The sequence below is a fragment of the Homalodisca vitripennis genome, chromosome 1 (genome assembly GCF_021130785.1).
Source record: "Homalodisca vitripennis isolate AUS2020 chromosome 1, UT_GWSS_2.1, whole genome shotgun sequence".
In the NCBI taxonomy this organism is placed as follows: Eukaryota; Metazoa; Arthropoda; class Insecta; order Hemiptera; family Cicadellidae; genus Homalodisca; species Homalodisca vitripennis.
The window spans coordinates 182,092,612-182,119,902 of record NC_060207.1 but is presented as its reverse complement, the minus strand read 5'-3'; the positions used below and the strand labels follow the sequence as shown (position 1 = coordinate 182,119,902).

At 33.2% G+C, this 27,291-nt stretch overlaps 1 protein-coding gene across 1 annotated transcript; it reads left to right on the top strand.

Annotated features, from left to right (window-relative positions):
* On the top strand, window positions 1-25,577 carry LOC124352846 (transcription initiation factor TFIID subunit 13). The gene is made up of 4 exons (XM_046802552.1): window positions 1-178; window positions 15,007-15,171; window positions 18,199-18,364; window positions 25,355-25,577. Exons 1-4 carry the CDS (start codon window positions 155-157, stop codon window positions 25,363-25,365), a joined length of 366 nt encoding a protein of 121 aa, XP_046658508.1. The 5' UTR covers window positions 1-154; the 3' UTR covers window positions 25,366-25,577.
* The last annotated feature ends 1,714 nt before the right edge of the window (window positions 25,578-27,291 follow it).

Below are 27,291 nucleotides of genomic sequence, written 5' to 3'. Positions count from 1 at the left end.
ATTATGATTACAATTACAATACAAAACAAACCTATTGGATTGGATGTGCAAAACTGCAATCATTTAGTCGTTAGTGGTAACTTGTCTTGTTGCAAAGATTGAAGATTGAATATTTGAGTGAGTTTCAAGAACATTTCATCTCTCAATTCCAATCATGGCCGACGATAACTTTGATACGGTATTTTTATTTCTATAATATCAATAGGCTATTATGGGAACACCCATCCTTTTCTTGAGTGATAAACATATTTAGATTGTATTTTCAGAATGTTTAATTACACTAGTACTTTATCCTGCTTAAACGTTGTAAATCTAGGTTTTTGACTTTAGTCAGTATTTTGTGATTTATATAAACTACTTTTGACAGCATTTTTAGACCTTTAACCTAAAAGTTAGGGATTATGGAAGTTTGACCACAACATTTCTAATTTAGTTTTACTTATTTTCCTTGTCAACCTTTTACTCCAACCTTTCATGTTTAAACAATATTGTAGGGCTCAGAGTTTTCTGAGCTGCAGTTTGGCTTTATGCCTTTTCTCAGAAGAAGAGCGCGATCTTTCCGGGTAGGGTACGATAAGCGGACCCGGTTTTTTGTATTGAAATTGGCAAACGATATTTCTTATCATAATCATCGATATAATCAATCGATACTGATTAATTATTTTGAACAATTAACTTAAATAATCGGTACTTTGGGATTATACCGACCACACCAGTATGAAGAACACAAAAATAGAAATTTATAGAAACAAACATGATAGAACGAAAAAACAACTCTTCAATTACAAAATTACAAACTTACAAGCATTTCCAGGTATTGTGATCGGTATTGTTGTCGCTGTTATCTTATCTTTCTCGAGAATCCTGATTACGGCAGGCCACGCGGCATCACGTGATTTGCACGGTACATCATTGCCTTTCCATTACAATTCAATTTATATTTCTGATTAGCCCCTCTAGAATTTGATATTTTACTGATAGGTACTATCTCGAGGGATGTTTTTCTTTCGTCGTCGACATCAGCGCGGGCTTCAGCAGCACCTTCGGCCGGAGGCACTCGCATTTTGGGTGGCGGAATGTGATCAAGAATAAAAACAAGTTTTGAGTGTTTTTTTAATAAAAAGTTTAGTTTGGTAAATGTTTGTTTTTGTTGAATTTTTGTGTTTGGAGGAATGTAGAGGTAAAACACGGAAGTACAACAAAGCGATGCACCAGCTGAACGGGCGGCGAGACTCTGCAATCACGTTATCTACTAGACGCTCGACTTTGACCTCTGTCTGAGGATGGGGAGGTGTTTGCGATAAGACAATTCCTGTTTTATATTGACGAAATATTGTTCTACGCTAATCTAGTAATCAGTAGAAACGAAATGTGAAATAACGATTCATGTCTGGGTGTGGTCGGTATAATCCCAAAGTACCAAATAATCTATATCAACAGCTGTAAACACTTTCAAATAATAAACATAAGGTAATATTACAAATTTACATAAGTAACATTTAATTATTAAAAATGGCAGTCAATTTTAGAAAACTACACAACATTGCTTTGAAAGACGATAAAACATGTTTTTCGTGGCTTCAACATGTTGGACCGAAAAAGCCCATTATACGAAATTTGTGGGAAAGAAACAACTGTAACTGTGAGAGGAGCAAATATGGTCGTCTTCAGTTTTCCTAATTTTGGTTATAATAATTTGTTTGATCACTGTAAATATTAACCCTTTGCACTCCAAGTAATTACGTATATGTTTTGCCCTTGTGCCAAATTACTGAATATTTAAAAAAAACTGTAAAGCCATTTTTTTATTTGTTTAAGTAATTGATTTAAAGAATAAAAAACCATGAAATGCTTTTATGGGCATTTTTTAAAACGAAATATAGATATTTTTCTATTTTAAGTACCAGTAGGTATGAAATGAATGAAAACGTTATTTTGATAAAACTTTGTATAATTTTTACAAACGTATACCGGTACATGAACTAGATATGATGTGTGATAAGTAAATAAATACACATTTTGGAAAACAGTAAAATGATATCTTACGAACTGTTTTCTGTTTTTTTTTACGAATAATCGTCCAAAGTATGAAACGCCTCAAAACGAACTTCTAGGTGTAACGCTGGATTGTCTGTACATGTCTTGCACGAGTATACAGTTTCTTTTATGTAATATAAACTAATAAAACTGTAAAAACATAAACTGTCAGTGAGCAGGAACACTAGAGATAGAACTTCACGAAATGGCGGCGAGTATAATCGTTTTGGGCGTTTCGAGAAGTACGGGAAACAAACATGAATAGAAAGAAACAACTGTTGTTACCGATTGATACTCCTCAAACGTTCAGTTGGCACGTTGGCTAATGGCACTAGGCAGCAAAAGTGACTTTCTCTGCCATCTAGCGGCAAATTCGACAACTATTAAATTATCTAATGTTGTAAAATGTAGTTCGCGGTATAACTCGTTATGGGTGCTGTACGGACTTTTATGCATGCGAAGTAACTCGCTTATGGCGTGCAAAGGGTTAAATTCATATTTTAATTTAAAACGTGATTGTTATTGAGGACTATAAATGCTTTTATATCGATTGATAGTGTAGGATTTGAGATGCGAATATTAGGTATCGATGATTGCATTCTTCGATATAAAAAACCAGGTCCGCTTATCGTACCCTACCCATCTTTCCCACCACATCGGCTTATTTACGGCTCTATGACGAAGTCATGTCCAACACAAGCGTTCCTTAAAAAAAACTTATGTTTGTAGATTTTAAGCTTTAACTGACAGTATAGTAATTTTAAAGTAATGGCTGGAGCGGTAAAATACGAGTTTTGCATTATTAACTTATTGAAATCGTCCTACTGAACAAAACAGTATAAGGTTTCACAGGGTGGAAATGAGAAATAACAAAATTGTAGAACATAAAAAATGGAACTACTTTTTGTGAAAAGTAGTTGAAATATTGCTCTCCGTGTGCGGGGACGTCGTCTGCGTTGGGCGTCATAAGTCAAAGGCTTTTATTACATGAACATTAAGTACAGTAATTTTGTCAAGTTTTACAATAGAATATAATGTAAGATATACATATAGAGAGAGTTTATACATCTTCCTTGAATTTCTTAAGAAGGAAATTTTTAGCGGTTACTTTAGTGCATTTCCAGTTAGACTTTGTAAGTTCTCCGGTAGCAGGTTTCTAAATTTTCTTCCTGCATAGGATGGCTTTTTCTCAAAAAGAGCTGTTCAATGCTGGGGCTGTTCGATGTGGATATCTAGAAGCATGGCGTGTGTGGTAGTTGTGGACATCTTCAAGGGTTTGCAGATTGAGTCGGGAAACATGTAAGATAGATTTGTAAATATGAAGAGCTGTTACAGTGAGTATCCCCAGAGTTTTGAATGCTTCCCTGCAGCTTTTTTGAGGCTCAAGATTGGCAAGGGAAGGAGTGTAGTGTCATCTGCATACATTATACAATCAGTACTATACTTTTCGATAAAAGCTGGGAAGTCATTGGTGAATAGTATAAAAAGTATGGGGCCAAGCACAGATCCTTGAGGAACTCCTATTGTTAGTGATTATTGACTCGATGTATATGAGTTAATAAGGCCAGGTTTGGTATCCTGCACCTCCACAACTTGAGATCTTCCTTGTAAGTAGCTAATGAACCACATGTTATCTTTACCTCTTATACTAAAGAGTTTTAAGCTTTTCAGAAATTAGGTCATGTCCCAGGCAATGAAAGGCCTTTCTGTAGTCAACGAAAAGAGCTGTTACATACTTTTCTTCATCAATACTGTCAATAATTGATTCAACCAGACTTATGATTGCAGATGTTGTAGATTTACCCTTTTGAAATCCATGCTAGTATCTATTATGGTGTTTGAGGTAAACCATCAGCCTGTTCAGCACAAGTTTCTCTATAACTTTTGAGAAGGTTTATATCAGTGACATCGGCCTATAGTTTTGGGGCTCTGATTTTAATAATGTTTTGTGCTTTGCATAAACTTAGACACTTTGAGCTTTGTAGGGAAGTGGCCTTGGGCAAAAGACTTGTTAATTATGGCTGTGAGAGTTTGGAAAATTTCTTGCGCACAGTATTTAACAATTTTTGATAAGTACTCGTCCAAACCACTGGATGATTTATTTTTAAGATTCTGAACTTCTACTTCTATTTACCTTTTGTACTTCTATCCAGGTTGTAGGTGTTAGTTTAAATGATTGTATCGAAGGAGTATGTAGGAAATTCTGGACCGCCTCTATCCTGTCAGTTGGTATTACATTGTTACCCATTTTATAGTATAAATGAATTTTTAAATTGTAACATAGATGTTCAATTTTAACTAAATAACTTAATTTACTGTGCCTAAGATTGAATTTTATATTTTATTGTTACTATTATAATAATTTTTTTTTTCTTTTTTCTCTCTTTTTTATATATATATCTATAAACTATCAAAGGGATGTCTAGGTTAACTGTTTCGTAATAGTTATATTTATAATGATTCTCATTCTGTACTTTCTCGTTATTATTCTTGCAATATTTATATAACTACAAACTAGGTTGACTTTGCCTATTCAATGTAAATTGTCAATGGCAATAAAATTCTTGATTCTTGATTCTTGTTTTGTTGAAATGTAATGTCTGCTATTTGAGTGAAATAGGTGTTGAGGTTTTCAGGTACATCCACAGGATTGTCTATAGTTATATTGTTAATGTTAAGCTTAGGACATGTTTGACTACTATTATTGCTAAGTCTCGCACTATTTATAACATTCCATAGTGCTTTTGGAGTGTTGTCAGAGTTTTGTATATATTGAAGGTTAACTTGCTGACAGCAATTTTAGCTTTTGATCGTAAAGTTTCTTTCTATTCACCATTACTTCTTTGTCTCTAGGGTTTCCTGTTGTTTCATAAATATTAAGAGCTCTTACGTATGAGGCTTTCATCTCTGCACACTCTGAGTCATAGTAACATGATGGCTTACTGCTAACTCTGGAACTCTGGTTTTGCTTTTCCTCTTTGGTGATGTTGAGAGTAATGGGTAGTATCTCGTTGAAGTTGTTGTAGGTTCTCAATATCCCAGTTCTTAATGGATAGTAAAGATTAGAGATTTTCCAGATTTTGTTTGCCTAGTTTGAGCTTAAGGCTGAAAGATGTATATTTGTCATAACTAAAGCCAACACTACAAAGCTGGGCCGTATGATCAGAGAGACCAGTTTGTAAGATGGTGACAGCAACCCACTTAGCGTGATGCTTATCAGTGCTGCCTCAAGGAGGAGTTCCTCACAGATGTTATTTATTTCAATAGTCTCTGTGTTATTTGTAAGATTTTCTTTACAGTAAATTGCTGTACCTCCTAGTCTATGCTATGTTCTGCTAAATTCAGATATGAGACTATAACCAGGTAATTTTAAGTTAAGGATTTCATTTTGGCAAAGACCATGCTCAGTTTGGACAACAATTTCGGGGGATGTCTCATGAAATATATGGTTGAGTCTATTTACTTTGCTAGAGAGCCCTCTTATGTTTTGGTGCAGTACTGTCGAGCAGTGGTTTTCCCCTGCTGTGCATGTTCTAAAAAAGATTTCTCATTGTCCATAATCGGTGAGCCCTGGGCAGTTGGTTTGTCAAAACTTGCTGGTGGTCTCATTGTTGTTGAAGGGAGTATTGGGAGTTAAGAGTTTGTTGTATTAATACTTTGTTTTGCAATAAGCTTAATGTGGCTATAATAATTTTTCATAAGCTCTTTATAAAAGTAAGTATGTTTTTCAAAAAAGGTTCCATAGTCTTCGTTTGACTCTCTGATTTTTGCTAGGAAAGGGTGGGAGTTTACTGCAGTCTACTTTAAGTCTCTGGGGTGTATTGATGTGAAAGACTGTGATGTTGTTGTAGTATATATTTGTGCTTTGCTTTTAGCTACTTGTAAGGAGACGGTGAACATATTATCCCTCTTATTTCTCTTCCCATTGTTCTTGGGGTGAATACAACTTGTTGGTGTGAGAGGTATTTTCAGTTTTTTTGGTTGGAGTCATGGAATGTGCAGATGTGATTTTGGGCTGTTTTTCCTCGCCTTGTTTCTGCATCGGAAGTGTTTTGACTAAAAGTTCCAAATTGTCCTGGTGTGTCTTTAGTTGAAACAATTGGAGTAAAACAAGAACTGAACTAATATGAGTAAGTGACTCAGAAGTTTGTGTTTCTGCAGTTTTTGTGAGCTTTAAATAATTCAAAGCCTCAGTATCATCTTCTTGGATCTGCTGTTTTAATATTTTAATTTCATTTAAAACATTTTTTAATTTTGTTTTTGTAGGCACAGATTATAATATCTTTTTCTCTGTCTTGATTTTTTTAAACTGTCACTAAATTGGTTCAGAGCTCCTTTACTTTAATTAGCTGTTGTTCTGCATTATCTAGTCTTTCAACTAGTGTGGAGTTCTTATTTAGCATAGTCTCATTTTCTAACTGAAGTTGGTCAATTTTATCTTGAGCAAGTATCAGTTCCGTGGAATTTTTTTCTTGGGCGGTGTTTTGGGCCAACTCAGAGTACTTTAAAGTAATATTGTAAAGGTCTTGTCTCAATGTATTGTTTTCTTCTAGTAGTATGGTACCTGCTTCAGCTGTTCAGCTGCTAATGTGAGGGATGTTTCTAAGTCATTATGCTCATTTATTTTTGTGACTGTGATTCAACCTCGTGATGACGTTCCATCTTTGGAAACGTAAATAAAAAATAATACTGAAATGAGCTGAATTTTGACTCATATGAACGATGTCTTACTTAACCCTTTTGATCCCAGCGTCCGATTTTACGGACGTTTTGTAAGATCGTGTTCGATCCCAACGTCCGAATTTTCGGACGTTTTAAAAAATCACGTTCGATCCCAACGTCCGATTTTCCGGACGTTCACAAAAATGTTTTTTTTAAATACAATATAATCGGTTTGAATACTTTTTATGTTATATTAAACCATTTGTAATGAAACACCTTTACAAAGTTATAATATGTAAAGGAACTTTTAGTTCAATTTGGCAACGATGTTTTCGTTTCAAACTAGAAGGCTGTGGCTGCTCGGTGCCATGTGCTGTCTGCTCTCAATCGTCGTCAGTCGTGAGTGTATCGTCTGTTTGTTATGAGCTGTAGTTAACCTTATTGTTTGGAAGTTTATTGGTTACGTTATTTTACAATGAGTTTATGATTCTTTGTAGTTATTTACAATGAAAAACGGGCAAATTCACCTCTTAGTGACAATACGATTAGTCGAGTGATAAATGAAGAAGAAAAACTTTTCTAGTGATGAGAGTTTCTTGAATAATTTTGGCAGTGAAGTTGACAGTAGTTTCTCTGAAGTGGATGACACGGATAATGATCCCACATATGATCCAGATCAACCAGGACCATCATCAAACATTCTTCCAATTGTAAGTAGGCCTAGGATTTTATCGGAAAGTGAATCTGAGAGTAGTATTGATGGTGAAAATGTAAGGAATAGGCTTACTACTTATACATCAGCAACCTAGACAACCTTCTAGGCCTAGGCCTAGACATACTAATGGTAATTCAACTGATGATTCCAGTGGAGAAAATAATGAAGGATGGATTGATGTTACTGCAGAAAATGATCCAGGTTATAGTCATTCATTTTCATTTTTAGAAATTGCCCGGCTTGAAACATTGTCCTCCCATGAATACACCATCAATTGCTTACTTTAGGCTGTTTTTCACAGTTACATTGATGGAAATGTTTGTAAAATATACAAATATGTACGCTGAAGAAGTTGTCAGAAAGTACAATTCTAATTTGGGACCGAATAATATTTTGAGAACATGGGTCAAAGTTACAACTGCAGAAATTCAGGCTTTTATTTGTATCCTAATAAATATGGGTCTAAATCACAAAACCTACCTATGCAAGTTACTGGTGGAAATCTAACAGTCAGAATTGTAGTTGGTTCGGGAGAATGATGAGTAGGAATAGATTTCAAGAAATTTTGGCATATTTCCATATGGTTGATACACGGAACCTTCCTAAACCTAAGGAGCCAAATTATGACCCTTGTGCCCGTGTGCAAACCCCTAATAGATCATATGAATAGGATATCTAAGCACCATTATAGTCCCAATATGTGCCTTTCTATTGATGAAAGTATTATACCGACTAAATGCCAAAACCCCTTGATGCAGTATCTCCCTAAAAAGCACCATAGATTTGGAATCAAGTTGTGGGTACTGTGTGATGCAGTAACCCACTACTGTGTGCATTTTTTTTGTCTATAAAGGAGCAAAAAATACCGATAGACAACATGTAAGGGAAACAGGCCTGGCCTACAATGTAGTTATGAAAACTTCTTGATGGAGCTGGATGTTTATACAAAGGTTTTTCATATATTTGTTGATAATATTTTTTACTTCTGTTAGATTGGCCAAAGCTTTGTACACTAAGTGTACCCATTTTGACTGGAACAATTAGAATGAACAGGAAGGGTGTGCCTCAAGAAATAAAAACAAATTACACAATTGGGGAAAGAAAATACAAAAGGAAAAATTCAATGCTGTTGCTTGGTTTTAGACAAAAGGAAAACACAAAAAAAACCTGTAATGTTGTTATCAACTGTGTATAAAGCTGGAGAACAATAAAAATCAAAAAAAACGAGGAAATAAAATATACATTACTACTAAACCTAAAATAATAAGAGAGTACAATAACTTTATGGGCGGTGTGGATGGCCATGACCAAATGTTACACCAATACATGGGTGATCGCAGGTCGGCCAAATTTTGGAAAAAATTAACTTTTCAATTTGTTATCCAGGATGATTTTGAATTCATATATTTTGTATAAACAAAATACCACCAATCCTATGACTAGACTAAAATTTTTAGTGACTCTAGTTGACAGTTTATCTGCTGAATGGTTTGATTTCAAAGAACAGAGACACCCGATTCCAGACACCGATATCAGTGATGATGAAAATCAAGGGTGGAGGCGATGCTGGAATACTACCCCGTTTTTTTGAAAAACTTCCTAATAAAAAGGAAAGAAATTGCTGTGTTTGCAGTGCAGCCAGCACCAGACTGGGTGGCAAGAGGAAGAAATCGAGCTACATTTGTGTAAAAAATGTAAAAAAGGACTACACACAAAGTGTTTTTCCACTGCACAAGTGTTAGTGAACACACCAGAAAAAACATTTTTTGTAACAATAAGATCATCATAAAAGCAATTGATGAAAGCTAAAATATAACTATTCATGTTCTTTTGTTATAATTTGTAACTTAGCAAGTGACAATACTTAATTTTATCTGTACATACATTTTTCATGTGTTTTTCGTAATGTTGTGCCTGTGGAACTAAATGTGCATTATTTAGTTGTAAACCTGTATCTCAGTTATTTGTGAATATAACTAAGTCAAAATTTAGAATACAGCTCATGTGTATATGTACAAGGACATAATGCTTTCATTTTTGAGCAGACATTTCATTTTATGCCTTCTATATCAAATGGAAACAGAAAATTTTGAAAAAACATTTTTTGGTAAGTATCATTTTTTTTCAAAAAATTGTGTGTGCATTTTTATTATAATTCTAGGTGGGCTTATGTTGTAGTAGAGTCTTAGAGAAGTATATTAAAAAAAGAATCAATAAAATCCATTGATTAATAAAAAGTTTGTGTAACTTTTGCCGAAGCACTACATTTTCAATAAATCTTGGCCGGGACTGGGGCAGATACCCGAGCGCCAGACGCCGGGACGTGGGCAGACGCCCATGCGAAAACTCCCGGGATCAAAAGGGTTAATTTCGAGCTACAAATTAATTAATTGTTATCAGGTTAAGACGAGTGCCTTCCTGTGCTGATGTCAATGAAAGAAAAACATCCCTCGAGATAGTAGCTATCAAATATCAAATTCTAGAGGGGCTGATCAGAAATATAAATTGAAAAGTAATGCAAAGAAATGTATGTAAAGTGTAAAAACATAATAAATCACATAAAAACCCAATATTAATATATAAATGGACAGTAATAGAGAACACTTACAATTAAAAGAAAATAATCTCGTTTCGATCAAAACATAAACTTCTAACATGCCCGTCAAAACCCTCCTACACACACAATTCATTACAATTCATCAAACTAGTGGATGGTTGATCCATGATTGACAAGCACTCACTCGATCTCAGCTACAGTACGATATCTTGTGAAGCACTGGACCACAGCCCCGGAGTGCTCAGATAACAGATACGCTATCAGTCCTGGCCGCAGGTAACATTGGAGTACATAGATATAGAGATACAAAGCACACAAACAGAATTAAAATATGAAAATCTTAACTATTTATGAATATACCTCCTAAAACTATGTTATTTGTAATTTGCACCATATATATTTTGGTTCAGGAGGATAACTTGACTTCATCTGTCACTCAAAACAGCTGCTTCTATTTACAATAACAACAACTGATTGTGCCTGATCCTATGATCCTAGCACACCTGTGTATTTGTTTACTAAATTGATTTCAAATTTTATTTTTTTTTTAAACTAGCTTTAAATTTTATTTAAATTGACTTAAAACTATTTTAATATCCATATTGGATTGATTATCCAAGATGGCAAAGAGGAACTCTAATCCTAATTGTGCTGCGTGTAAAAAGTAAAGTTTACAAAAATAGTAAAGCGGTTTGCTGCAATGGAACGTGTAAATCTTGGTTCCATATTCGTTGTGTATCGATCAGTGACGAAGAATATCAAGAATATTTAGATATTGGAAATAACGGGTCTTGGTTATGCGTGAACTGTAGGCTGCCGGCAGCCAAGTGTATGGAACGTTCCCGTAAACTTAAAGATGACAGTGAAGAGGTATGTTCGGGCTGTTATCCTCACATGAAAACTCTTATTGACGAAATTCACCAGTTAAGTTCAAATCAAAAAGCCTTGTAGTGAACGACTTTCTCTAGTTGAAAGTGAGAATGTTAGGATAAGGTCTGCTTTTGGACAATCAGGCAGAAGTCCTGAGCGACTTGATTGATGGAAAAAGTGTTTGTTGCACCACATATGCTAGCAAAGTAAAAGTGGGTAAAGATGTAATGTTAGAGCAAACACAATAAAAACAACCATTTAATATCAACTATTACTGAGGATAAACCTTCAAAGTGTTTTGCCTATCGCAGGTGGGCCTAAATTAAGTTCAGTGATTGACCTTGCTAAAAATGGCAGTACAGACAGTCTTACAGGTCAGCAGTGCACACTGAAAACGGTGGAAAGAGCTGTAAATGGCAGGGGAGAAGAAACTAGAAGAGACGTTCAGACTTTCGTGTGTACCCAGTAGGCCTAGTGGGAATGTCGAAGATTTTCAATCTTATAAATCAAAGCATACATCGAACAGGGAGAAAAAAGGGTCTACATCAAAAATCGTAGTGGCCTAACGGGCAGTGGCAGTGCTAGTGTTTGATGTTGAACATAACCTTACAACGGTGAGTAAACGAGAATATTTGTTTATTTCACGACTTACATCACTACAACTAAGGATGAAGTCAAGAATTTCTTAGCGCATCGCGAATGTAATGATGTTTTGGTTGAGAAATTGAACTCAAAATACCCTGAGGAATACTCCTCTTTTAAGGTTAGCATTTCCGCAGATAAGTGGGGAACTGTGTACAAATCAGAGTTTTGGCCTAAAGGTGTTTATATTAATAGATTCCACTTTAAGAAGTCTTTAAACACACAAACTTGGAAAGCCAATTCAGTGACATAACCTTTGAACAGTGATGTAGTTGCAGTCACTACAAATTCTGGTAATTTAAGTGTAAAATCTCCGAGGCTAAATATTGTCAATGTAAATAGGCCTAGCCTATCTCGGAGTGTTTGTGAACTGGGCTTTGAATCTGAACAGCCTTTAAATGTCTTGTATTGGAATGTACAGTGTATTACAAACAAAAATTGATTTTATAAATCTAATGGCTAAAACACATCAGTCTGATGTAATTTGTGTTAATGAACACTGGCTGAAAGAACATGAAATCACAACCTTGCATTGCCAGGTTACGTTGTTGCATCATATTTTTGTAGAACTGTTAAAATTCATGGTGGATCCATAATTTTAATTAAAGAGAATCTGGACTTTGAAGTGTATGATAAGTCCATAATTTTTGCGGAAGAAATTGACTGTGAAAGTATCTGCTGTGATATTGCCTGGCTGGAACACGGTTATTGTGACATTATATCGATCACCTTCAGGTAATATAAATTCTTTCTTTGACAAACTCCATTCTGTTTTCACAAGTGTGTGCATGGTGTTAAACTTAAACATTATTGTGGCTGCAGATTTCAATATTAATTTTCTTAACTCTGATGAATACACTGTTCAGTTGCGTGACCTTATAAGTGATTTTGGCTTGCACATCACGGTACGTGATATCACTCGACCGAGTGGAACCAGTTTCAGGGGGCTCTTGTATAGACAATCTTCTTACGTCAATTCATCCAGATCGTTGGACTGCTACAGTTATTAACACACTGCGGTATCAGACCACAATGCAATTTTTGTTTACTGCTTATTTGGAGTCTCATGAGAAAATGTCTAAACATAGTAATATTATTAGACCTGTAAATAGTTTTAAATTAGTCCATTTTGTAAATCTTATAAACCAAATAAATTGGATTAGTGTTTACTGCTCCAAAGGTGATGTAAATAGTAAATTTAAAATATTTTTTTGATCTATTTTTTATCAGCATTAAATACATCTATTCCACTTAAATATATTTTGAATAAAAAGAAAAGTGTTATGCTGTAAATGGTACCATGTAGGCCTTATTAAATTAAAACAAGAGTTGGATAGGCTGTTATTTTCTAATGACTAGCAGTTCCACTGGCTGCGAGACTATAAGGGGAAAGTACCACCAGATGAAAAAAATGTATAAATCTGAAATAAGAAAAGCTAAATTTAATTATAACAGTAGCCTTATTGATAACTCTAAAAATAAGACAAAAGCTGCATGGAATGTAGTGAATCAAACACTTAATGTAAATAGAAAGCCTGTACTAAAACCAAATGGGCTAACTTCTGTAAATTTTAATGAGTTTTTTATCGAATCTGTTGATAATATTAGTAATAATATACCACCTAGCAATAGTGATTATCATCTGTATTTGAGAGCTGTCAGTTCAAATCAAAACAATGTTTTTAGTTTCTCTTTGGAGGAATTCACTGTGGAAAGTGTGTACACAGCGATTTGCAGCCTAAGCAACAGTACATGTCTTGATATATATGGAATGAATTGCTCCTATTCTTAAGATAGCTGCTAAATACATTAGTGAAGTCTTAGCTTATTTGTTTAATGAGTCTATAAGTCAGTGTGTCTTTCCTAATATTTTAAAACAAAAACAAGGTTATTCCTGTTCATAAAAAAAGGTGCCAAAGATGAACCAAAAAATTACAGGCCTATCTCTATTGTGCCAGCAGTGTCTAAAATACTGGAATCCTTAGTGCATAATCAACTTGTAAAATATGTAGAAGGAAACTGTCTGTTATCTACTAAACAGTTTGGCTTTAGAGCGAAACGTAGTACCATTGATGCAGTTCAAACATTAATAAATGATTGTCCTAAATGGAGTTGAAAATAAAGACTGCTCAATCTTTAGATCATTTGACATGTCTAAAGCTTTTGATACCGTTGTACATAGCATTCTAGTTGATAAGTTAGTTTTTTATGGTTTCACTGATGTTACTGTGAAGTTTTTTAGATCCTACTTAACAAATAGATATCAATCAGTGTTTCTAAATGGTTCATTTTCTCCGTCTTTAAATGTTAAACATGGCGTACCACAGGGCTCAATTTTGGGTCCAACACTGTTTATTTTGTACATAAATGACCTGCCTTTTAATTTAAGTTCTGTTGGTGCTAGTAGTTACCTGTTTGCTGATGATTTAGGTGTGTATGTTAAAAAAAAGAGCCTTGAAGTCATGAGATCAGTCTTAAGCCAGCAAACCAGAGTAATTAAATGATTGGTGCGCTGCTAACAAGCTTTGTATTAACATGGAGAAGGTTGTTGACTTACCTGTTAGTTTAAGTCACTTTGATGTTACCAGTAGTTTAAAATTTCTTGGAATTAATATTCAATCTAATTTAAAATGGGAAAGTCACATAAACATCTTATCTACTTACTCGTGTTAGCAAGGGTATATTTGTACTTAGGATACTGAAAGATAGTGTAGGCACAGATACCTTATTATGTGTTTATTATGCATACATTCACAGCCTATTGTCCTATGGCACTTCCCTCTGGGGCAATTATCATGGAGCTCAGAGGACTTTTTGTGTTGCAAAAAAGGTCCATCAGATTAATATGTGGGGTATCAGCTAGAACACATTGTAAACCTCTCTTTATAAAATCAAGAATTCTTTCCCTGCCATCTATTTATGTATTGTCTGTTTTAATGTACATAAGAAACAATTTGTCTACTCTTGAGGATTACACCTCAGTACATGAACACAACACCAAGATACAGGCAACATTTGGTGACAAAAGAGGTGTTGTTATACTCTCACTCAAAATAGTTTCGTCTACCAAGGGATTAAAATGTATAATTGTTTACCACACAACATCTTAAAGGTGCTGCCTGTAAATAAATTTAAGAATAGTATTAAGCATATTTTATTGGATGAATGTCTGTACAGTGTTCAAGAGTATTATGACATAAACTTTCTTAATTATTGACTGTTATTATATTGTTGTAACTTATTAATTTATCGTTGTTGTTGTTGACACTTGTCCTGCATTCTGTAATGTGTAATGACAAATAAAGGAATCTGAATCTGAATCTGATAACATAATGAAACAGCACTGATTATTTATTGTTTGGTAATTTAGATGATTGAAAAGATTGATGTTTTAGTAGTTGGGTTGTTATACTGCAATTAAAAACATTTTTGTTTCCTGTAACCCTGTGTATATTTGGTATCATTTTGTTCACAGTAAACTAGAAAATACTGTGGTAATATAAATTCATCAATTATTTTTCAGTTTGAAGATGATGAACCTGATGGAACCGTTGTTCTCTCTGGTAAAAAGAGGATTTTCTCAAAGGAGCTTCGATGTCTGATGTATGGTTTTGGAGATGATCAGAATCCCTACACTGAAAGTGTAGAACTATTGGAAGATTTAGTAATTGAATTCATAACGGACATGGTAAGAATATCCATAGACATTTTCACTAGATTTTTTAAATGAATGTTTGTTCTTTGTTTAGTGTTAAAAATATATGACAGTGGATTTGAGAGAATTTTACGATTATTACGGACATTTGTCACCTTTAAGTATTACTAATAAAAATACACAATGTTTTGAGAATTGAAATTTGTCAGTTTTTAAGGAGAAAATAAACATACAAATAAGATTACAAAATTATATGTTAAAATATAAAATACAAACTGCTTCATTACATGAATTAGTACAAAATTATATACATTGATGCAATGGGATACTTATACTACGAAATTACATACATCATAATGTATGGGCTGTGTGTGAGCCATGTACAAACATATCACAACAATAACAATGCTCTAATTCAATGCTTATCTAATTCAATGCTCTGTGCATAGCCATACACATCATAATGTATAGTATATAGGTATGTATAGAGTGATGGTTCACAAGGGTGAACTTCAGAGGGTCTCCTCACGTGATGATTAAAACCATTAAGACTCTAACTAATAGTGTGGTAGTTTTATTTAGTTATTGATTAACCCTCCAACTGTTAATCCACAAAATTTTGTTGGTCAAACATTCCCTCATATAATTACTTTTTACAATATACTCCGGTGACGTATCGATTTAATTCATGCACCATTGGATTAGGGAAGAAAAATGCTAGGGAACAGATAAGTTTTATTCCTCTTTTTATTATAGTTATGATTTTGCAAGCTTGTTATTTTGAACGTAAAAGAAAACTGCGCAGTTTGTTGTGACTGCCATGTTGCGGCTGCAGTTCTGGCTATGGCAAAATGACTTGGCTAAAATTAATTTCACGTAGTTTGTTATTGTTTTCACTTACTAAACGTTATTTATAGCATTCTTTTAGATGCTAGTAATGCCCCATTACTTATAAACCATACATTTATAAATTTTGATATAGTACAAGCTTTCAAAACCATTTTATATTTTGCTAAATGAAAATTTTTCACAAGTTTTGAATAATGGAAAAATATAACTTCTTTTACTTTTCAAAAAATAATTTATGGACATTATTTCATTGGTGCTGTACAGTTTATTTCATTTTGAGTAAGAAAATATGCAATATAACATGTATTCATGGACAATTGTATTAGTAAAACTTGTTTTACCAAAGTCTTAAGTATACACCCGATTTTCAGAATTTATGTGCTTCGCTGCTTTTTATTCTATAGCTTTATGATGCTTTCATAAATATGTGTATAATGTTTATGTTTTTACTGAAACTAGACAAAATTTGACACAGAATGGCTATCTCACTTTTATATATTTCTCACTATAACTTAATTTGCTAGGTATGGTCCCCCCCAATTTAAGAAATATCTTTGGTAAATTTTACATTTGATTAAAGTTTTTAGTACAAAATTTTGTATGGTCAGTTTTACAATATAGTGTAATTCAATGTTTAATTCTGAACACAAAAATATATACTTTTGCTTTTATTTTATATTTTTATTAAGTTAAAAAAAAAATCTTGCGCAAAGCTCTAAAACTGCCCGACACTACAGGATGAAATGACCGCCAGTTCTAGGGTTAAAATAGATTTTTTAAGCATTTTCGCACAACCAATTGATGTTAAATTTGAGGTTATTTCATAAATAACATTTATGTACTTTGGCTCAATGAAGTTTAGAGTGCTTACTGTAGTATACGAGGTGTGTCCAAAAAGTATCCGACCTTGACGTCTGGCATGAACTGACGTTACTCGGCGGCAACGGCAATCTGGTCCCCTTCAAAGTACTCCCCTCCACAAGCCACTACCTTATTCCAATGCTCCTCCCACTTCTGGAAACACTCCTTAAATTCATTTTGCGGAATGGCTAACAGGTCCTTCGTCGCATTTTGTTTTATTTGTTCAGCATCGTCAAATCATTTTCCTTTCAAAGGAATTTTTAATTTCGGAAATAGCCAGAAGTCACAAGGAGCTATGTCAAGACTGTAGGGAGGCTGTCGTAATTGGTTGATGTCGTGTTTGACCAAAAAACGCTGAATAAGATTTGAGGAATGAGCTGGCGCATTGTCGTGGTGCAGGATCTAGTCACAGCTTGTCCACAGTTCAGGTCGTTTCCTTCGCACTGCATCTCATAGCCGCCTTAGGACCTCAAGATAATACTCCTTATTCACTGTCTGGCCTCTTGGAGCATATTCGTTATGTACAACACCGTCCTGGTCAAAAAAAAAAAATTCAGCATTGTCTTGACATTGCTTCGACTTTGTCTTGCTTTTTTCTAGCCTACTGGTCGGCGGTCGGATACTTTTTGGACAGACCTCGTAGGTAATTAGATTGGTTAATAATTTTAAAATATTAGTAAGAAACAATATATTATTGTGCTAAAATGGGTTGAAAAAAGTAAATATTTTTCTTTTACATTAATATTTATATAGTACTATAAAACTTATGTAAATGGGACTGCCATCATTAATGATACTGCCTTTAGCAGAAGTGTAGAAATAGAACCAAAGTTCGCTACAATCGCACTACAAATAAACTATGCGTATTGCATATACTTATTGCTCACATTAGTCCTGTAGATGCCATCTACAGATCAGATAACATGTCTTGAACATTTTATTTTATTGTATGCAACTCTTGACAATACTTGTATATACACAATAGTCCATCTATGATGTAGCAATAGTATTAGTAGATGGAACTCTCACGTATATGTCTAAATATTTTTAAATTACTGCTTATTTTCTCATTGCTCATATTATCAAGTTAATAATATTTTGAGAAGCACTGTTTTAGTTGGACTTTTTATAGCTGTACCTCGACATATAAGTATTATTAATTATAAATATAAGTTTATTATATTACTGTAAGTATTATTATAGTAATATTAGGACTATAATTTTAAATAAGTTAGTTGTGTTTCTTGTGAAATGCTCTAATATACTTTGTTGCAGTGTTGTATTTACAAACGACTCTCATCGTGTCTTTCCTTGTTTGATGTATTATTAGCAGTATTTTGTGTTTTACAGACACACAAGGCAATGGAAATAGGTCGAACAGGCAGAGTTCAAGTTGAAGATATTGTATTTCTTGTTAGAAAAGACCAAAGAAAATATGCCAGGGTTAAAGATTTGTTAACAATGAATGAAGAGTTGAAGAAAGCAAGAAAGGCTTTTGATGAGGTTAAGTATGCAGGTATGTAAAGTCTGAGTTACTTTAATTAGTTAGCTCTATTTCTGTAACAAAAATGTTAGTGTGATGCAAATTTATGTGGTATCTTGAAGTAAACCTAATAAATGTGTATTTAGTACAAATTTGATCTTGATTTGCAACTTTACTCCTGGGACAGCTAAAGTACTTTCGCCTTGTTTCAGAGACAAAATTCAGGTTTGTAATAGAAAACCTTTCCTGAACCCTTTCAGTGCCAGACATTTTTCTAGGTTACTTTGCAAAAAGTGCCAAGGTATATATGCCCTACGCTGTATCAAGAAGAGCCAGGCCAAACCATTTTACAGCTGCCTACATTAAATGTTATAAACTTTGTTAATTTTGGACTGAAAACTTGTTTAAAAATTTTTAATAAAAAAAAATACTGTAAACTAGTAATGAACATATTTTCTTTTTTTACTCCAATAAATGCACAGTTACAAAATTCCTTACATGGTGGATGGTGTTATAGTTCTCACTCACATATATTATAGTGTATAACTTAAACCATTCACTGAACTATCTTGTAAAATAAACTTTTTATATAAAAAAATTTGATTTGCAATATTTCAATTTTGTTATAATTCATTTAAACAAATAGCATATGCAGATATGTAGATTAAAAATCTCTTTAATACAAAAATTAAACACTAGGCCTATCAAAAACAAGAATATGAAAACATACTTTGCACATTGTACATTGAATACATATATTGTTTCGGTAGTTTTGGGTAAAAATGTATATATGTATTATAAATATAAAAAGTTAACAAGCGCTCATGTCTAACATTATCTGACGTCAACGAAATTTGACGATCTGGGATGTGATCTGAGGTCGGGGAATTACCGATTGGGAATGCTCTTGCCATCAGTGTGTTTCCCACATACCGGTCGGGGCTTCTGACGAAAGAAGAAAAACATTCTTCCAGATAGTCCCCAAAATCAAGCTCAGATCATGTGAGTGTTTGTAAAGGTTATCTTTAACTTTGGTAATACTAGTGACATTTATGATAACCTGATATTAAACCTACTTATACTGTGTACTAGTATAAGTACTTATACAAGTACTAGTTAGGGACAGTGACATTGCTTCCTTTCAGGAGACATAAAACAAGAACCGATCGTCATAATGACTTGTAATTTTCACAGTAAGTCAAATAAAGTCTGTTATTTCTAATAATGTGGTCTTTTAGGACCCTGGTAAGAAAAACTCTTCCAAAAATAGAGGCCTCTGGATTATAACAAAGTACCAACATTTCAAACTAACCATCACTCACATCCTCCTCTTGTAACAGTCTACAAACAGTGTTTTCACTTGTTGGTGATTTATTTTGCTTCATATTACCTCATTTATTTGAAAGAATTCAATTAATACTACAGTACTTGGTAAATAAAATTGCATAACCGCACAATAATCGACAGGCAATAGACGACAGTTGACTGAGTCATAATACCGCCAAGAGCTGACATTCAACGCCACTTGTATTTAATTCAAAAACATTTTGTAGTGTTTTTCAGGAAAATTATTTTATAGTGAATACTAAAACAACAATATTGCTAAACATTAGAGCTTATTTTGATTTTTAGTGATGTATTTTATAGATGTCTGGTTAAACGGACGCTGTCTCTTGTACATTTTTCAGACGTCCGTACAAATGGATGTTGGCACTGAAAGGGTTAAACCTTTTTTATTGAAATTGTTTTTACTCACATGTTATTAGAATTACATGATTGCAACTTTTATTACACTCGTCTTCACTTACATCGAACAGTAATGAGTCTATTCCTTCCTCATTGCAACCACAGAAATTAAACATTACAATACAATAATATAATCACAGATTACATTAACAACAATAGTCCGGCTCACATCTAAACTGCGTAGTCATGATCACAAACTGCAGACAGCTGGTGCCATAGCCATCAAGATGTCGGTTGATAGAACAGCTGATAAAATCAACACATCAGTTACTACTTTTGTTTTTATGTCTTAATACGAAATAAACATTGTGTTATTTGTTTTAATACTTTTAATCGATTTTGGAAAAACTTATTTAAATAACACATTATTTAAAATATTAGTGAAATACGAGTTAACCCATTGACTACCAGTTAAAATTCAAATATTTTTACCCTCAGGTACTGAATCAATTTTTAATTTTGAAATGGAAATCATTGTTTGGGTATTTAGGCTCAATTAAAAATATTACATTATAACATGTTAAAATAGTACTTTATCATTTTATATTTTAAATATTTAGTTGTCTAGCAACAATTCGATTTATACCAGATCTACCACTAAAAATAAAATTATGTGGATCTTTAGCTTGCCTTGGCTACTCCCAAGTTTAAAGTTTAGGTCTAGTCACAATTTTTTTTAAATTTATCAATGCCACTTTCACTAAAAATTTTGTCTTCAAGTTTACATATTTCACTTTATTTTTACTTTCATTGAATTTGTTCTTTACAAAGTTACTAAAACTCTCAGGAAAAACAACAGTGATGTCATTTCCTACAGCAACTAATCAAAACAAATAATCAACAGATGGTACAGTAAACAACAATAGATTTCAAGAGAGCAGATCAGCTTGAAAATAAAAATGTTATGACCATTGATATAATAGTATTGAAAAATGCAACAATAATCAATATCGAGAATACTTATTGACTCTAAAATGACGAACTTACTGTGATGAGCAGTGCCCGTCATCAGTTAGTGTTCGTGTAATTACACAAACACTAACTGATGACGGGCAATATACACCATTGGTAGCCAATGGGTTAATCATATTTCAGATTTTGGGCTCCGCAATTGCTTTAAATTGAGTTCAGCAACTGTGCTATTAATTGTGTCATGGACTCCCATTACCTCTTGCTAGCAGTGTTTTGTACCATGCTTGGTGATTTGGTATTGTACATATTTGTGAATGTGTACATTATTACACATCAACTTTTTGTTCTGTACAATAAAGTTATTTTCCATTGTGCTTTTCTATATTGTAATACAAGTCCTTATTCCCATGTAATCCAATCTTAAACTGTTAATGAGCATTCATTTTAAGGATACAGGAATTATGATTGTAAACAATTTATTTAAAGTCAAACTCACATATTCTTTATGTACTTATTTTTCACTCGCATAGCCTGTTTTGTTCGTCATTAAAACCTAAATTACGGGGTTTAATTTAAACCCTGTGTCTACAGTACAGTATTATTTTCATACCCACACTTATTTAAATGACTAACTATGTAACTTACTGCCTAAGCAATACAATCTAGACCACCCTCTATAACTAGAACTTTGGTTGCTCAAAATAGTATTCAGTACTTAATTTTTCCTGTTCGTCGGGTTCAGGTTTATTGGCACTGTTAATGGTTCCTATTCTTAAAATACAGTCAAGGAAATGTTAGTAAGCTAAAATGAAATGTTATACTATAGTAAAAACATTTCACAAGTTGTCAAATAATATTAGATTTATTACACTTGAAATTTCATCATATGACCATGCAACTTTGATGTTTAAAGGCCTAGTGTAATAAATTTGAAATTATTGGACAATTTGTGAATTTTGTCTATTATAGTAGTAATTTCCAATAAGAAGACCTCCCTTTCAATGGAATGTTATAGTTTATTATTATAAGTAATTAGTCAGAGTACCTATGCTTCATTGTGGGATCTCTCGCTATAACTGGGCTGCAATGTTGAACTGGGCTACTATGATAATGGGACACATTATCAGGAATATTTACCTGACATGTGACCTCAGTAAAACATTTATCACATATCAGTATTTCTGATCACATAAAAAGCCTGTGCTTATTAAAAAATTGGTTTGTTTTGCTCAATGATTTTACTTGGCCTTCGGCTATGGAAAAATGTCTGTGCTTTGAAAAATCCAATTAACTATGTAATCCACTTATTTCAATATAACATTCAGCATTTAAAGAAAAATATCACTCATGTGAGCTGTAGAAAATATTATCTTTTACACTGACAAACAATCATTATTAAAATTGCAAAAATGTATTTTAAATGTAATATATTTGTAATTTCAATGCCACATATTGTTTTATGTATTTAATAATTCTGCACACTATTTTTAAGGTTCAAATATTTAAATTTTATTTACAGTTATACGTTAATTTCCATGTCAAGATTCAAACATTCTTTATTCATATTATGTACAAAGGTACAATAAATAGCGTCAAATTACAAATGCTCTAGACTTAATACTAGATAGGACTTTAATATAGATTTTATTTATATTAAAATATATTATGTTATACCAAACATAGAATGGCCCCTCCTAGATTCCTTACAACAGTTAGGTCAGAATTGCTTACTTCTAGCTGAGAAAATATTCATCTAGCGAATAAAGAGATAAATTTATTAAATAATCTTTTGCTTTAGATTTGAATTTACATAAATTATTTTCCAGTAAAATATGCCTTGGTAGCATATACAAAAACTTTGTTCCCATATATTTAGTTTTTTTCTTAAAAAAATCTAAATGATGTGTTTCAACCTGTCTATTTAATCGAGTGTTGTGAATATGATTATTTACAGATAAAATCGGGTCAAAGTTCTGTTTTACGTAAGTCATAGTTTCTAAAATATAGAGCCCATATACAGTTAATATTTTTAGATTAGCAAAAAGATGTTTGACTGAGTCTTCTCTTTTTAATTTGCACATAATTCTTAATGATTTCTTTTGTTGTATTAAAATTCTATCTAAATTTCCCTTTTTTGTTGCTCCATATATGCTTATCCCATAAGCAAGATGTGAGTGAACTAAAGAAAAATATATTATTTTTAATGTTTCCAAGCTACAGTACTTTGCCAATTGTCTCAAAGCAAATAAGCCTGTTGACATTTTGCCTACCACATGATCAGTGTGCTTGTCCCAACTTAGGTTTTCGTCAGTTTTAGAATATTGTTGTCTACTTTTTATCTCTTGTTGAGCTCTGTATATATATATATATATATATATTCTTGATCGGGAAAGCAAAATCATTGAATAAACAATACAAAGACTGGAGTAAATTACAATGGCTATACAAGAAATTACATTTTCTTGATCATGGCAAGAAGGCAAACTCATCATAGGCATCGGAAATATAATTTACATTGAAGCAGACTTGCTCATATAGGTGCAAAATCTATGAAATTGCATGCTAAGCCATGGGTAACTGCTAGTTGTATTCATAAATGCGAAATCCATTCTGTTCGAGCTCCAAGTGCTTCTTAGTATGAAGTTTTGTCAACATGTCATATCTTTCCAACAACTCATCATCTAAATTATTATCTGCATCTCAAACCCTGTTGAAAGTATGAAGTGTGTCTTCTTCAGCTCCACCATTCTGTATAGCTTCTCTGATTAAATTTTGTTTGTTTTCTGAAAGCTCTACGAAGAAATCAATACTTACTCAAAGTAGAAGTTGGTTCTATGTTTCTTATTCACTCAGACTCCAATATCAAACACTTATTTCACACGTCTTGCAAAATTTTCCTACTTACACTGCCATTTGGGTATAACTTTTAGTACAATCTGTGTGTACTTCACTTCTTTCCCAGTATTTTCTTGAGTTAGTTGACTTTTTTCTGGAGGAGGGTCCTTCTCATAGCACTTCCGTAATACACACACATACAAGCCAATTCTAAATTTGTGTCTTTAGGTGGAGATAGTAAAAGTGATTACATTTTGAAATTTGTACTTAATTTATCTATGTAAGTATTTTGGGTTTATCTCCTTTAATGCTAGAGTATACTTTCAAATAAATTATCTTAAGTTATTTAAGACATTAATTTATACAGTTTATGATTGTTGTTTGTGGTCTGGGTAATTAGCATATCAAGTTATTACTCTGAGGACAGAGATTCAAATCATTGTTTAATTATACTCTTTTCATATGCTAATAAATAATGAAAAAACAATACTTTAATATGGTACGTCAATACTTTTGTTTCCAAAGAAGTGAAAATTACTGAAAACAAAAGGATAATTCAACACTAACACAATTTACTTAGAAATAGCTAAAACAATAATTTTAAAGTGAAAATCAATACCGTTCTGCTAGTATTAAATGTTTCTAATCTTAATTTTGACTTTCCATCATCAACCATATGATATTAGCTACTTTCAACACCATACCTTAAAGTTATGTCTTTACGATATCTGTTAGAACACGTCTGGATCATTTTTTGTCATATCAAGAGCACAGCTAATATCAAACCACACAGAACACCTTTCTGGTGTTCTCAAACTTCATGGTTAGGCATAGTATATTTCCATGTTTTCTTTCTAACATAATTTTTATGGCTAATAAGCAGTTAATTTTAACTCCTAAGTACGCTATAATGTCTTGTATCATCTCATACCATTGATCTTAGTCTACTTAATTTATTCATTATAATTCCTAAAATGATGAGGTTAATTTAACTGATGAACATATTTGGTTTGTTTCAATATAGCTTGATCATTAAGGAGTTTACATGTGTTGTGGTCCTGAGTGTTTACTTAAAACAGAAATATAAATGTTGTTTTTTTCATGTCCCATGTCTTAACATTTCATTTTATTAAATCAAGTGACAAAAACTACACCTTTATTTCTACAAAATTTAGATTTTTAAGATCAAATATTAAAATATTGTATATAAAACACATTGGGAAAGAGAAATTTAGTATGTACTTTTCCATTTTGGCTCTTTGAAAAAGGTTGGTACTATCTTCGGTGACAAATAACAAATACTTGTGTAACATAAGTGCAATGAGAGATTCCTCAGCTTCAATATGGTACTTCAATACTTTAGTTTCCAAAGATGTGAAATTACACCTTACCGAATAAAAAAAAAATAATGCTTAAAAATATTTCCATTCAATGTTGCATTGTGTTTCTCTTTTCTTTTGATGTAATTATATTACAACAAAATCAAATATGAAAGGCAAATATATTAAGTCTAAGGTTTATCTGTTTCAGTGGCTTCATGAAAAATACGGCTTTTGTCTGTGGAGAGGTGTGGCTTCATTTCACGATAGGACTTAGTTTTCTAAGACTACATACTGTAAACCATTTTCCCAAAACATTTCTGCAGATCATACATTGATGGAGAAGCCTTAACACTGTATTCATTGCCATTTAATTTGTTTAATAAAAAGTACTGTTTTTTTACGAATTGTGAAATAAATTATTTTTGTCATAAGTTTTTATCATTCAATACACACATGCCTTAAATTAGATAAATTCTAATATACACAAGAAATACAGGGCGTTTCAAAAAGGACTTTACAACTTTGAAAATTCATATAAAATTTATTAAACAAGGTACAGAGCTGGTTTTGGTGTTGTTTTAAAGGAAAACAGTTCAAGTTTTGACTCGCGTAGTCCGCTAGTACCTAATCGTACCGCACAAGCGCTAGTGACAGTTACATTAAACATGGCTGCCTTCACTGGACCGGAGTGTGCTAGTTGTGTGTTTTGGTTTGAAGAATTGAAGTCTGTGACAACAGTTCAGCGTAATTTTCGTACCAAGTACGCTAAAGATCCTCCTAGTAGGCCTACAATTTATGAGTGGCATAGTTGTTTTGTAGAAACAGGGTGCTCAGTGAAACATAAAAAATCCTCAGGTCGTCCAAGCACATCTGACGAAGTCGTTGAGCAAGTGAGACAATGTTTTGTAAATAGCCCTGTTTACATACGACGGTTTGGCGTGTGTTAAGAAAACGTTTGCACTTGAAACCATACCGATATTCGCTTTTACAAGCAATTAAAGACACTGATAAGATTGCCCGTAGGAACTTCTGTGTGGATATGTTAAATCGAGTGAATAATGATGAACATTTCTTGGACAACAAATCTTTTCTGACGAGTCCACTTTTCACTTAAGTGGCAAGGTGTAGGATTTACACACTACACATAACTGTAGGATTTGGGGCAGCGAAAATCCACATGAAACATTACAACATGTTCGTGATAGCCCTAAAGTGAACGTTTTTTTGTGCGTTGAGCAAGAGGAAAGTGTACGGCCCCTTTTTTTTCCAAGAGAGAACCATCAATGGGATAGTGTACCTTGATATGTTGCAACAATTTTTAATACCACAGATCGATGAGGATGACAGAGAACAAAATGTTTTCTTTATGCAAGATGGCGCACTACCACACTATCTGACTGACGTCCGGGATTTTCTAAATGACCGGTTCCCAGGTCAATGGATTGGCCGTGATGCGCCAATTGCATGGCCCCCCCCGTTCTCCAGACCTGACACCACTAGATTTTTTTCTTCTGGGGTTTCATAAAAGATATGGTGTACGTACCTCCTTTGCCGGCCACTCTACCTGAACTTAGAGCAAGAATTTACGCTGCTGCTGAGCAAGTTACACCTGAAATGCTAGTGCGAGTCTGGGAAGAAATCGACTACCGATGGGATGTCTGCAGAATAACCAACGAAAGCCACATAGAACATCTTTAGTTTAAGGTAAAAAAACTTGAAGTTTTTTCCTTTAAAATAACACCAAAACCAGCTCTTTAATACCTTAGTACCTTGTTTAATAAAATTTATATGAATTTTCAAAGTTGTAAAGTCCTTTTTGAAACGCCCTGTATACACACACCCAAGAACCATCCAGAAGTATCTTAAGTTTTGGAATGACATAACATGAGAAATTACATTTTGATTATATACATTTGAGAGTCACATTCAAACTACTTTAATATTTAGTTTGAGTGTAACTCTATAAAATGATATTTCAAAAGACAACTACTATGTTCATTGCAGATCAATTCCTGAATAATAAAAGCTTTTGTGGACAATTGAAAATAAGTTTGCCATAAATGCAATTTTATCACAACCAAATACAAGAAATATGATATACTCATGAATCACTACCACTAATTCATACTGTTTGTCTAAAGATTT